Source organism: Setaria viridis, chromosome 9, assembly GCF_005286985.2.
Source record: "Setaria viridis chromosome 9, Setaria_viridis_v4.0, whole genome shotgun sequence".
NCBI classification, from domain to species: Eukaryota; Viridiplantae; Streptophyta; class Magnoliopsida; order Poales; family Poaceae; genus Setaria; species Setaria viridis.
In genome coordinates, this window is record NC_048271.2 from 56220887 (window position 1) to 56234786 (window position 13900).

The following is a 13900-nucleotide window of genomic DNA, read 5'->3' on the forward strand; positions in this document are numbered from 1 at the left end:
GGTGCCCAATTTGCCCCTTTAAGTTTTATGTAAACCTGATGAACATTGCTTGTTCAGAAGTTAAACTGCTAAAAAAAGTTAACCACGTGCAAAAAAGAGAAAAGAACTACTTGGACTTTTTGAATTTCCTTCTAGAAAGGACAAGGCATAGTAAGTGATTTCAAGTCTGCGAGATAAATACTAACTAAATTTTAGGCAGTATGAAGACCTTTTGGGTTCTATGAGGATTTTGAGTAACATATCTATATTTCTTTCCTTTCGGCCATGTTCTCATTGCAGAACAATCAACCAATTGGAAACTGACTGCTACGAAAATTGTGTCTTAGTGTGCACATTCACCTTCTTGGCTATTGCATTTTTTTCATGGCTTCATGCTGATCTATAGTGCTTTTCAGGTACTAAATGCAGATGATACTGCTAATGTGAGTGTGCTCCATCCGCACTTGATGAAATCGGAGTATTCCTGCTCTGGACATGGAAAATGTAGCGGTACTTCATTTTTAAAAATTCTCTTCTTTCTCATGTTGGTTGATCTTGCTTTATTATTCTATAAAACATTTTTATTGAAATTAATTTTGTCTAAAAAATAAGCATGCTTGCTGCTCTTTTGTATTTTCTGGTCTGTTTTGTTGAGTCCTATTATGTGTGCTAACTGTTAGCTTTTCATCAGAGTACAGCAATACAGAATCTTCTGATGATGTTGGGCAACAGGAATTAGATGAATTGTCGGATGACGATGATTGTCATTTCTATGATACAAGGCAAAGTTTCGGTGGTTCGGCTGCATGTCCTGACTTGAAGATGAACAGTTCAAATTCTGGCAAGGATAACTGCCTGTCTGTTGATAATTTTGTGAAACCAAAGGTTGATATGGGAAACAGCAAGTGTTTGTTGCTGTCTTCCAAGCGTCGCACAAAGTTGCCCGAGCCAGTTGAGAAGGAAAAGGGTGTTGGCCTTTGGTCCATGATCAAGGACAATATTGGAAAAGATCTTACACGAGTATGTCTGCCTGTTTACTTTAATGAACCATTATCATCTCTACAAAAATGCTTTGAAGAATTGGAATATTCTTATTTGTTAGATCGTGCATATGAATGTGGGCTAAAGGTATTACTCTTTCTATGAATTCCCACTTGATAATTGATAAACTGAAGTTGGAGCCTTTATTCTAAATCTTCTTTAGTATGTTTGACGTGTGTGTAATTTCTCTACTATGCTTCTGAATTCAGGGGAACAGTTTGATGAGAATTCTTTATGTTGCTGCATTTGCGGTCTCCGGGTATGCTTCCTCAGATGGACGCCCCTGCAAACCTTTCAATCCATTGTTAGGAGAAACCTATGAAGCTGATTACCCTGAAAATGGAATCCGGTTCTTCTCTGAAAAGGTCAATTCCTTTTCTTCTTGTAGGAACTAATCAAAATTCAAAAGTCAGCCCTCTTTTCTTGTTTATGTTAAACCATAAGAGTTATGCGTGGTCTCATGGTACAAAGTAATGAACTGGCAATATTAACTGAATTATGTAGCGTACAGTTTGTGTGATAACTAGGACATGCTCAAAACAAGCACACAAAGCATTGATTAGTTTCTGAATGCATTTCAGTTTAAAAAAATAAATCATGGAAGCGATTTAATTCAACGAGAACCGAAGTAGCGCTCTCTGTTTCTTGTCAACTGTTTCTGGTATTAGACCTCGGGTTAAAAACTATTCCTGGAGCCAGTCATGTATTCATGTTACTCTATTTCTGGCACCAGGTAAGTCACCATCTAATGGTCATGGCTTGTCATTGTGAAGGAAAATGTTGGAAATTTTGGGGGAGACAGCAATGTAAAGAGCAAATTCTGGGGGCATACAATCCAGCTGGATCCTGTTGGTGTGTTAACGCTAGAATTCGATGATGGAGTAAGGTAATTATAGCTTACCCTTTGTTAATGTCATGACTAGCAGACTACGAAATACATTCACACGTTTCCAGTATAAATTGCCACCATGTTTCTTCACATGCAATGACCATGGATATAAGTGGGAACAGAGGATATTCATGCAAGCTGACATTCAAACAGCAGTTGTTCCTTGAACGCAATCCTCGCCAGGTAAAATGATGTATGACTTTGGGCTGGCTTCTGGGCTCATCACCAACAGAACTAAAAGTGCAATTTACCCTATCCAATGCAATGGCCTCAATTTGGAAGAAGTGGTGCAAAACTTTCAGTGCCCGGTGAAATCCTTCCCATGCACATATTTAGAGTTGCCTTTACACACAAGGGTCCTAAGACGAGTAGATGTACAGCCATTGATCGATAAAGTTGCCTCCAGGTTACCAACTTGGAAAGGCAGGCTACTCAATAAAGCAGGCAGACTAACTTTGGTAAACACAGTCCTCTCAGCAATCCCAACATATTTCCTCACTGTGTTTGCTCCAAAGAAATGGACAATGAAGCAAATTGATAAAATTAGGAGGAACTTCCTCTGGAAAGGAGCAGATGAAGCCAATGAAGGACATTGCCTTGTCAGATGGATCAATGTTGAAGCCAAAGAAACTAGGAGGATTGGGCCCCTTGAATCTGGAGTTTTTTAGCCGAGCACTGAGGCTAAGGTGGGTATGGTACCAGTGGCGAGAATCGGATAGAACTTCAGCTACAAGCGATGCACCAATTAATGAAGTTGATCTACAACTCTTCAGAGTCAGCACAGTAGTTACAATTGGCAATGGCCACACAACGCAGTTTTGGAATTCCTCCTGGTTGGATGGTAAGGCTCCAAGAGACATCGCCCCAAATCTCTACGATCTTGCGTGGAGAAAGCATAAGACAGTCCATGAGGAGATCATTGAGCACAATTGGACTAGAGGGCTCTGGAGAATGAATTCAGTTACAGAAATGGAAGAGTTTCTTTTACTGTGGGACTCAGTTCAGAACATAACTCTAAATGATCAGCCTGATGCAATTGCCTGGAGATGGTCTGCAAACGGAGAGTACAGTGCCAAGACAGCGTATCTAGCTCAATTCAGAGGATCCTATTGCACATTCCAACCAACAGCTATCTGGAGGGCGCAAACTGAGGGCAAACACAGGTTTTTCACCTGGCTACTGCTGCAAAATAGGATCTTAACCGCTGACAGGCTTCTTGCACGAAACTGGCCATGCAACCCTGTCTGCCCTCTTTGCCAGGTGGAGCCTGAAACTGCTACACATCTGTGTCTCCAATGTCCATTCGCGTTGCAGGTTGGCAAAAGGTCAGTGACTGGGCAAGTGGTATGGTTACTGTTCCATTGGCCGGTTCAGAGCTTCAGACATGGTGGTGTTCATCCATCAGTGCAGCCACGAAGGAAAAGAGACGATCAACAGCAGCAGTTCTCATTTACACGGCATGGAATCTATGGAAAGAGCGTAATAGGAGGATTTTCGATGGAATTCAGTGCTCTGAGTTGCAAGTTTTCTTCTTTATCAAAGAAGAAATTCAACTTCGACAGAAGGCCTATGGCACGCCGAGTGTCGACTAGGAGCAGCATAGTGCATCTTAGAGCTATGAGATCGGAGTTTATATTTCATCATGTAATCTTATTTATGTAAACGGTTCACTCATCTCTCTCCTAATATGATATGGCAGTGCTCCTGCCCCTTTACGTTTAAAAAAAAATGATGTATGACTAATATATAGTTCCCATAGTGCAGCCATATATCTCCTTGCGAAACATTTGCATGGATCTTACTAAGATATAGCTGTATGCAAGGTTCAAGGATTCGTTAAGGATATTAATGATGCCAAGGTTGCAACACTAATGATGCCTTGCAAGTAAACTGCAGTACATCAGGCCTGAATGCAGGTGCCAGCCACTCTGTTGTGGCAGAAAAATGAAATCCCACTCGATATAATTTGTCATCATTTGCAATAACTCTAAACGATCGAGCTGACTCTGGTAGAACTGGCATATGCTCTTCCATCATTGTTATTTTTTCTCTTAGCTCCACTCCTAAAGCACGAAACTGTAAATTGTTTAGGCTCAAACCAGATCAGCGGCATCTAGAGAATGGTGAGTACGACAAGGCTAACGCTGATAAGTTGCAACTGGCCGGAGACAAGGCAACATATTTCTTTCTTCGCATTTTCATGTGCATGTTCGACTGAATTAAGAATTTTCTTATATGATGTTTTTCGAATGTTTGTTTTCTCTAATTGGAATTGGTTCGTCTACATTTTCAGTCACCTACACTTATATCTAGATGACATAATAATATCTATGAACCAACACGACTTACTTACGCTAATAGCTTCGAATGACTGTGTCATTCTAACGCTGAAATCATGAGGATATTTCTGCTGGGCATGCTTCATATGTTGTCATGCAATGCTTGGATACAGGTAAAACTAACTGAAGGTGAAAACGCTTTTTTATTGATGCGATGGATGGGAGGTGCCTTAACCTCGCTCGCTCGCAAATATAATGATGCAGATGCAGGTAGCTTCCATTCTGGGTGTGCCTAGCTACTAGTGCTGATCTCAGTCAGCCGTCACGCATGGACGGCGACGTCATCGTCGGCGAGCTTCTCCTGCTTGTAGACGTATCCTCTGGCGACGGCGACGAAGGCGAGCAGGTTGGCTGCGCCGATGGCGGCGAGCAGCCAGTAGAAGCGGTGGAGGCTGCCCTGGTCGAGGTCGTCGGTGAGCCACGGGCGGCGTCCGGCGGAGGTGGTGACGGCGTGGACGGCGGTGACGATGGCGGTGCTGAGGAAGCAGCCGAGCGAGAGGGTGCTGAGGAAGAGGCCGGTGCTCATGGTCTTCATGCCCCTGGGGCACTCGCGCAGGAAGAAGTCGAGCTGGCCGATGTAGGTGAAGGCCTCGCCGGCGCCGACGAGGAAGAACTGCGGCACGAGCAGGAAGACGGAGGGCGTGGCGCCGGCGAGTGATGCGTCCCGGCGGTGGCGCTCGGTGAGCGCGGCGGCGGCCATGGCGAGGGTGGAGAAGAGGAGGCCGACGGAGATTCGCTGGAGCGGGGAGAGGCCGTGCGGGTTGGCGGTGAGGCGGCGGGCGAGCGGCACGACGAGGCGGTCGTAGACTGGGACGGCGAGGAGTATGGAGGCGACGAGGAAGACGGTGAGGGAGCCGGCGGGGACCTGGAAGGAGGATCCAAGGCGGCGGTCCATGGCCTGCGCCTGGGCGACGGAGAAGGTGGTCATCTGGGCGTAAACAGTCCAGAAGGGGATCGTGGTGGCCCAGACGGGGAGCATCCGCAGCACCTGCTTCACCTCCTCCACGTCCGTCAGCGTGCACGCCGGCGATGGCTCCACGATCGCCGCCCGCTCAAGGAACCTATATACCATCATTCATGTTACGTTGTGTAGACTTACTATAAATTAATAATGAAAACATAAATTACACTAACTGACATTCTAACAATGTATGTAATTAGTACTCAACAGCAAGAGCATTCGGCAGCAGTCAGTGGATTGATTGATTGATGCGTGAGCAGCTAGGCACGTGAAGCAAGCCCTAAAGCATATGCAGTAGTAGCAGTGACAAGAACAGATAACATGCCCTGCACATTGCATTGCAACAAATTCCAAACGACTTTACCTTTTACCGATGCAAGCTAAAGCTCAAAGACTCCATGTGATTGGGCATCCATCACCGACTCGACTGAACCCAAAAGCAAACCAAATATCACATGGCCAAAGTATTTTTTGGGAGCCTAGCTGCCTGCCCCTGAATTGCTAGTTTAATATTCGCATGGAATTCTCCTCCTATGTATATACAAAAAAGTACCTATATATATGGATCTATCGACATCCATAGTAGATGCAAATGCATGCTATTGCTATCTAAATATATAGTACACGATGAATGAATAATGAGTTACCTGCATTGCTTGGTGTGCGGCATCTTTTGCTTTCCCTTGACGTCCTCTCCCGCGGCGGCGGCGTCGTCGACGTCGTAGAGCTGGGCGGGGTCGGGCGGCAGCGGCAGCGCGCGCTTCCTCCAGGCCGCGGCGGTGACGGCGGCGATCTGCGTCAGCGGGCTCCTCACCAGCTTCTTGAAGCGGTACCTGGTGGTGCCGGCGAGGAAGACGAGGAGCCCCAGGAGGATGGCGGCCACGCAGGCGCCGTAGCCCCAGCGCCGCCCGAGGTGGTCCTGCACGTACACGAGCACCGTGACGGCCAGCAGCGACCCGATGCTGATGAAGAAGAAGAACCAGCTGAAGAAGCGCGCCATGCGGCCGCGCTCGCCGGGGTCGGTCTCGTCGAACTGGTCGGAGCCGAAGCCGGAGACGCTGGACTTGAGCCCCCCCGTGCCCAGCGCCGTCAGGTACAGGCCCAGGTACAGCACGCCCAGCTGCTTCCCGTTGGCCGGCACGCAGCTGCTGCTGGCGCACGCCGGCGGGCGGAGGCCCGGGGCCGCCGTCGAGACGGTGAGGATTGCCATGCCCGTGGCCTGGACGGCGGTGGAGATGGCGATGGTGAGGTACCTCCCGAGGTAGGTGTCGGCGACGTAGCCGCCGACGAGGCAGAGCATGAAGGATGCGCCGAGGAAGTTGGTGACGGCGTTGGCGGAGGCGGCGCTGCCGAGGTGCATGGTGGCGGTGAGGTAGGTGACGAGGTTGACGGCGATGCCCAGCGTGGTGAGGCGCTCGTTGAGCTCCACGCCCAGGATCATGGCGGCGGAGAACCAGCCGCCGGAGGAGGAGCGGACGGCGGGGCGGCCCTTGTAGTCCCAAGCGTCCACCATCGTCGTCTTTGGCTGCTGCTGCGCCGCCATTGCGGCTTGCATTGGCTCCTCTCCTGGTAGCTAGCTGCTGAGCTTATTTATTCATATATATAGCCAATAGCCATAGCCATAGCCTGCTTGACACATACTCTCATAGTAGGATCGGAGTAGTAGAATTCCATTTGGACACGCGGCCGCAGCTCGATGCATCTGTCGTTAATATAAGTACGTTGTTGCCAAATTATATATACGGACTTTCTTGTATGTAAAAAAAAGTAATGATATATAGATAGTATTATACTAATTTAATTATATTAGCTACTACCTAGTGTTTTCCGGTCACAGCTAGCTAGAAGCTAGCTTGTTTGTTGCTTAGGGAACGTATAGGATCCTTAACTAGAAAAAAAAATACCCGTGCGTTGGTAGATAAAAAATTAATTGTATTTTTTAAACTAATGATATTTTTTATTTCCATCACTAAATTTTTATTCCACTTGGATTTCTACACATTTAATAGAAAACCAAAAGAATTTAACTTAATTATTTCCTTCAGCTCAAATACCCATTAAATTAAAACATTTTTTATTCAAGCGAGAGAGTTAAATTAGCCTCCGATGGCTACCAACGGAGGGCTCTTTAGTCCCGATGGGTAACATCAATCGGGACTAAAGAACCCCTTTAGTCCCGGTTGTAAAGGCCAGTGGCCCTCGGGAATTTGGAGGGGCGTTTTGTCCCGATTGCAACTACCAACCGGGACTAAATCAATTGGCGTTTCCAACTTGGACAAAACGTCCCCCGTACCTGCACACACAATGCGCGCGCCCCACTTTCTCTCCTACCTCTCCTTAATTCCAGCGCCCAGACCTCCTCTTTAATTCCAACGCCCACGGGCCTCCTCTCCTCCTCCCTTCGGCCCCACCTCCTCTCCTCCCTCTCCTTTCCTCCACCGGATCCGGTCAGCCCCCACTCCCTCTCCCCCGACTTCTCCTCCCTCTCCCCCGGCCGAGGCGGGCGGCGTGCCTGGTGACAATTCAACTGTCTCTTTCCTCATCGACAACGACTCGAAAGAATCATCTGTAACGGCATCGCTGGCATTGCAATTGGCATTTGCCACCAATATTTGCTGCTCCAGGACTCCAGGTGCTCCTGGAACGTCAACGACATCAGCATTCAGGCATTGTTCAGACAAGTGAATTCTCTTGAACAAAGTCACACTCAATCACACACAAATAAGCAAAACAGCCAATCCACCCAACATAAAGCTGACGGTTCAAGCGCAATGCAGGAATTTTCCTTCCCGTTAAAGATTCGTTCAAGAGAATTCTCTAAGATGACATTGAAGCTCAGTTTTGTTGGCATTGCTGTTCACTTAAACAGATCCCGCCAGCAAGCGTCCTCGTTTCAGATTTTCATCTTTGGGTCAACAAGAGCTTACGGATGTTGATCCAGATGAACAGCCTGGAACCCATCAAATATAGCCCAGCCGGTTTGTTTCAGGCTTTCAGATGCTATTGGGTCTAAGAACGCTATCCAATGTGTTTAAATATTAATGTAGCATCTTATTTCAAATATGCTTAATTGTCACTACTCTGTCTTATTTTATTTTATTGTGTTTTATTTTTACTCGATTCCACTTGTACAAATTGCAGGAAACACTATCCAATGTGTTATATTGCTGTGTTGAGTATATAGACAGAAACACCCAACCAATTCGTGCTTATTAGCAGTCTGTGTGTTTACAATGATGCCACAAGCTGCTGCTGCTACTATCTGTAAGCTGATTTTTTTTAACTAAAGAAATAACTGCATTGAACACAACATCCTAGCAAATCGGAGTTCAATTTATAAACTTAGGGGCTTGGCTCGTCAACAACACAGAGCCAGGGTTCACCTACAAAATTAGGATGCACGTTGTGAATCTGAAGCAAATAAAATCAATTTGAAGTGAGGAAGGGAAGTCCAGCAAGCTTTCACTGAACATTCACCAGAAAATGGAGTGGCTGGCTGGCTGGCAACCATTTTTCATGGTCATCAAGCATAAGCAAGGCAGCTTCAGTATGGCAGCAATGACACAAATGAGATCAGCAATAACCCGCTCCGTTCCCTCCTTTTTTCACTCGAGCTCCTCTTTCTTCAAAATTTGGACTGCGGGTTTATTCCATGAAAGTTGAGATCCTTACTGCAAATGATCAATACGATATCGTCTTATTCGAGGAGGAGATGTCCATACATGCATGCATGTAGTACACAGTATGTATGTATGTATATGGCTGGCTCGACGATGACACCAACGGATCGAACGAAACCGGCATATGCCTACACATGTACCGTACCGTTACTGTTAGCAAGTAAAATAGTCTAGTCGGTCAACCTGTACTACATTGTAACGGCTGACTATAGCTAGGGCCAGCTGTACGTGCGCATCCTCGATCGGCAGTTAACTGCTCCTTGTATGTACAAGGGAAATTTTGCTCCTGGACATGGTAGAAATGCGGCATTAGCCACAGGACATGGTTCATTCTTGTCTTTGCCGAAGGACTGTTTGCCACAAGACACTGGAACCAATAAAATATCTCCTTATGGACTAAGGAACTGTGAAAAGACAAATTTGCCCTTGTTAAAGACAAGTCATCTTGTCCCCATCAAGGCCAAGGTGGGCCTTACAAAATCTGCAGTGCGCTTTCCAACACATGGTTGGTTCACCACATCTCAAGCAAGATACGATGATGCTACACATTCAACAAGCAAGCTAAGTGGCCGCCTGTGTATTCGTCGTTTTAAGCTTGGTGGGCTGGCCCATGTATGTAGTCGTAGCATTCATTGAAATCCGATGCTGGATGCTACAATTGCTTGGTGCTGCGACCACCGATGACAATTACCGTCAGCTAATTAAGCTAGCGACGCCAGATAATCCGGGGCGTCTACCTGCATGCGAATGATTAATAATCCAATAACTAATCCATGTCGCACACACCGTTTTGCTATAATACACCTGGTGCATCCTGTACGTAGAATGCACCAAGGCCGGTGGGCGCATTAGGTTGGAGCAATCAGCGCACCCAACTAAACATGCGGTGAGTACTTCCTTTGTTAATTTGTATTTTTCACATACCAAGTAAAGCCACCTAGCATACAAATCCCAGCAGACTGCATGCATGCATGGATGGAATCTTTTGTTGGTTCGAATATTTGAAACAAATTTTCTCCTAAACCGTAACCCCGATTGACAAACTGTTTGTTCCATCTGTCTCAAAAGAATATTCTTAACAAAACTAGATCTAATATGAATATATTTTTTTTTATCATTTAAGCGAGTTGCATATCTATGTACCATCAATTGCAACTCGAACTACAACAGAGTTGCAACTAGTTATAACTTTGTGTATTGTTTGCATCTGGTCAAAATAATCATACCAAGTTGCAAGCGTGGCGCGGGTGTGTGTGTGTATGCAAAATGAGGATCGGGTCAAGTTAATTAAAAAGTGTTGCTCCCATGCACACTAATGAAGGAATCTATGCTGGTAAGTGGTAGATATAGAATAAGCGTCATGTCCTGTGATGCATGGCCGCCCAGAAATAGAATAGCTAACATAACATGCTACTGCACTGTTTGCTGGAGTCCAACGAATAAAACCCTAAGTACAACCACCACAAAGAATAGAAGATTGAAATGCACGCGTGAAAAAAAGCACTATCTTTCGCTCGCTCGTTGGGGGTTGGAATGAAAATTAATTAAAGGCGGCACAGCCAGCACTATGTATATTAATTCTGATTGATTGATGATCCATATACCTTCCATTTCGATTGGAAGGTTCACTACCAAAAGCCCGTGATAAAGCTGCATGCCTTGGTAGGGTGGGACTCGGAGGAATGACAACGGCTGAATGAGCTGTAGGCCGGCGAAACGAAACAAAAGCCCGTGATGAGTGGCGTGGTGCAAAAGAAGCTAGCTAGCATCCAACAACGATGAATCCAGTATCCAGACAGTGAAGAAAGCAGATCGAGCACACAAATTAATTTTTTTAAGGTACAACAAGGACGCACACAACTAACACACTTCACACTCACACCACATGTACACACACGTGCGTGTCCATACACATTGTGGAAGAGATTGGGAGGCCTAAACCTCCAGAAAGAAACATGCGGTATCATACAAGTCAAGTCACACCTGGAACCGCGCACGCGTGCGTGTACTCCAGCAAACTTAAGATTAATCCTTAGCGTAATTGGGAAAAACCCTGGTAAAATACCTAGGTCCGATCCCAAGGATCAAACCTAGGAGGGCTAGGCGAACACCCTCGCCAACAGCCACTCGAGGTCTTGGGAAAAGACCAAATTAATAAACAGGAGGGGAGAGCACGGGCTGAAGGTGACAACAAAAAAAGCCAAATTAAAGGGGCCCGGCCGGCCGGCCTCTATCTAGGTTGTTCCAGCATGTTCCATCCCATATTCCCATCATGTATATGGACGCCTCCGACTCTCTCCCTATAATAATATATATATATATATAACAACAAATAATAATAATAAGATATATATAAGCTAGCTAGCTAGTCGAACTGGACGATGGAGCTGTAGACGTTGTCTGGCTGCCAGTCCGCCGGGATGACGTTGTCCGCCACCAGCGTCTTGCCGGACTCGTTGGTGACCCGCAGCGAGAAGGGCCCCTGCAGCGGTCGCCGCGTGTCCATCCGCCAGATGGACCCCCAGGACTCGCGCATGGGCTCCCACACGCCCGTGGGCTCCCCGTCCTCGGCCCGCGACTCCATCAGGTCCACCTGCACCACGTCGCCGTCGCCGTTGGAGTACTCCACCAGCACCGCCAGGTAGTTGGGGTTGGAACCGCGCTCGATGTGGAACGTAACCGTCAGACCAGGGTACTGGCAAGCAACCCTGCAGTAAGTGTATGTGTGTCACATCCAAATCCCCTGCTTTCAATTAGATTTTTGCATTGGGCCCATGCATTGCATGCATATTGTAGTTAGTTAGTTAGTTAGTTAGTTAGTGAGTGAGTTAGTTAGTTAATGGCCTGGCATGCATGCACACCTATTATTATCTCATCTACTTTAAGTAGTATGCAAAAAGGATCGAAAAAGGTAGTAGGAGTATGTATGCAAAAAGGAAGAATATAATGCACTTTTGCATGCTTTGTGTGTGCATGCGCGAAGCAAAAGGATGAGAAAGCGTCCCCACAGCTAGCAAAGCACGGATATGTATGTTGCCTGCCGTAACGGACGGCAAATTAAATAAATATAAAATCAATATACCTTTTGAACTGAATGTCGATGATTCCCGCGTGCCTGAGCTCGTCGTTGCGGTCGTCCTTGGCCATGGCGCCGAAGGCCGTGCCGCTGAGGTCGAAGTGGTAGGGGGCCACCGGGTAGTAGTTCATGTCTGTGATGATCACCGTCTCGGGGATGCCGGAGCAAGCAGGGTGGGCCAAGCACCGGATCTTTGCAATATTAACGCAATGTTAGGATCGATCGATGGATGTTGCGTCCTGGCAATGGCAATTCTCAATTGGAGGAGCAATTCAAGTAGCTAGCTACCTGGTAGCATGATCCGCATCCTTTGCCGTCCTTGAAGAGTGGCTCGTTCCCGCAGGATGTCATGGCCGAGAAGGGCGGCATGTTGACGCCCTTGAACCCGCAGGCGCCGCCGTTGTCGTCGGGGCCGGCGCCGTTGGGGGCGCCGTACCACGTCGCGCGGGCGTTCAGCCACCCCCCAGCACTACCTGAGTCGGCGCCGCTGCCGTTGTTGGCCGGCGGGTAGCCGCCGCCGCTGGGAGGACTGGAGTAACTCGATGGTGGAGGAGGGGTCGTTGTTGGAGCCGTCGCCGGCGGCGTCGTTGGAATAGGGGCGGCGTGGGCCTTATGCTGCTTGCTGCTCTTGTGCTGCTTGGTGGAGCAGCTGGCGTGAGCCACCAGCAGGAAGAGCAGCGCGGCCGCGACGGCACGCTGCTTCTGCTTGTAGGAGGAGGCCATGCTGGTATGTATTGGGATGAGATGATGATGATGATGATGATGATGATGGAGGATTGGCCTGGCCGGTCGATACCAAGATGTATTTATAGCAGGCTCATTTACAGGCCGCCTTATATTAGCTAGCTTGTTGGATCATCATCAGATCGAGTGGGGCACGGGAGGCGTCGTCGTCCATCGTCCATCGCCCACGGGTGGCCACTCGCTCACTTCACATGCGCCTGGCTGCTTGTGCCCTTGATCGACCTGCTGCTTGGCCTGTTGCCCTCCCATACATGTCATCCTGCCCGCCCGGGGGTCACGAGCATGTACTACTACTTGACTCATGCGTGCTTCATCGATCGATCTATCATCAGCTAGCTGCCTGCACTGCAGGCCACAAACATTAATCCGTGTCTATTAAATTAAGCTACGCAGCCATTACTATTTATTACTAGCACTGAGACGTACTAGTCATGTAGTACGTAGTGCCAAGGAACACAGAAAGCTGATGCGACAACAAACAAGGAACACAGCTAGCTGATGGATGCCATCACACATTACAGGATCCATCGTCGTTTCCTCTAATTAATTCAGCCGCCTAGTCCGATCCATCGGCTTCTCATCTCCGGCCTGATCATCAGTCAGTCCTTCCTGAACACGGAGCTAGCGATCGAGAGCAATAATCCTGTTCTTGCAAGAGCAATAACTTTGAAACCTTCCTCATCTGTTGCTAGCTGCTGCTCATTCATGGGGTGATGCATGGCCAGGAAGCCCAGCTGATGATATGGATCCATGGGTCGTCACATGCGGCTGGAGCGACCCCACCAGCTTGCATGCCGCCTTTGCCCTTGCCTTGCCCTGTGGTCACGAGCAACCAAGCATGCTAGAGCCAGCCAGCCTACAACAACGAATGCTTAATCCATTTCACACCTTCAATTTGGCAAACAACAGGCCGGTACCTAAGTTTACGAGGCGCTTGTGCAAATACAAAATAAAAAAATGTAGTTATACTTCACAATGTAGTTACCATAGCCATTAATACCTCGCGGGCTCACGCTAAGTCGCACTTTCTGTCAAATCCGGTTTTAAAACAAAATCAAGTGGTACCTATATATACAGTAACATCATTAGTGAATAACAATAACAGTATCACATAAATATATATAAATAAAGATTTACGAGTCTATCATAGATACAACTTATTCCTGAAAACGAAGGCTCCAAACTTCACAG

General features: G+C 47.3%; 2 protein-coding genes and 1 pseudogene across 2 annotated transcripts; 1 reads left to right on the forward strand and 2 right to left on the reverse strand.

Annotated features, from left to right (window-relative positions):
- Positions 1 to 202: 202 nt before the first annotated feature.
- On the forward strand, positions 203 to 4127 carry LOC117838539 (oxysterol-binding protein-related protein 2A-like; annotated as a pseudogene).
- A 245-nt stretch (positions 4128 to 4372) lies between these two features.
- LOC117838538 (protein NRT1/ PTR FAMILY 6.3) lies at positions 4373 to 6813 on the reverse strand. Its single transcript, XM_034718601.2, has 2 exons — positions 5857 to 6813; positions 4373 to 5309 (listed from the first exon to the last, which is right to left on the reverse strand). The coding sequence occupies exons 1-2, from the start codon at positions 6762 to 6764 to the stop codon at positions 4511 to 4513; spliced, it is 1707 nt and encodes a 568-aa protein (XP_034574492.1). The 5' UTR covers positions 6765 to 6813; the 3' UTR covers positions 4373 to 4510.
- Positions 6814 to 10683: 3870 nt separating this feature from the next.
- On the reverse strand, positions 10684 to 12790 carry LOC117836230 (expansin-B7). Its single transcript, XM_034715618.2, has 3 exons — positions 12254 to 12790; positions 11972 to 12156; positions 10684 to 11597 (listed from the first exon to the last, which is right to left on the reverse strand). Exons 1-3 carry the CDS (start codon positions 12686 to 12688, stop codon positions 11255 to 11257), a joined length of 963 nt encoding a protein of 320 aa, XP_034571509.1. The 5' UTR covers positions 12689 to 12790; the 3' UTR covers positions 10684 to 11254.
- Between the last annotated feature and the right edge of the window lie 1110 nt (positions 12791 to 13900).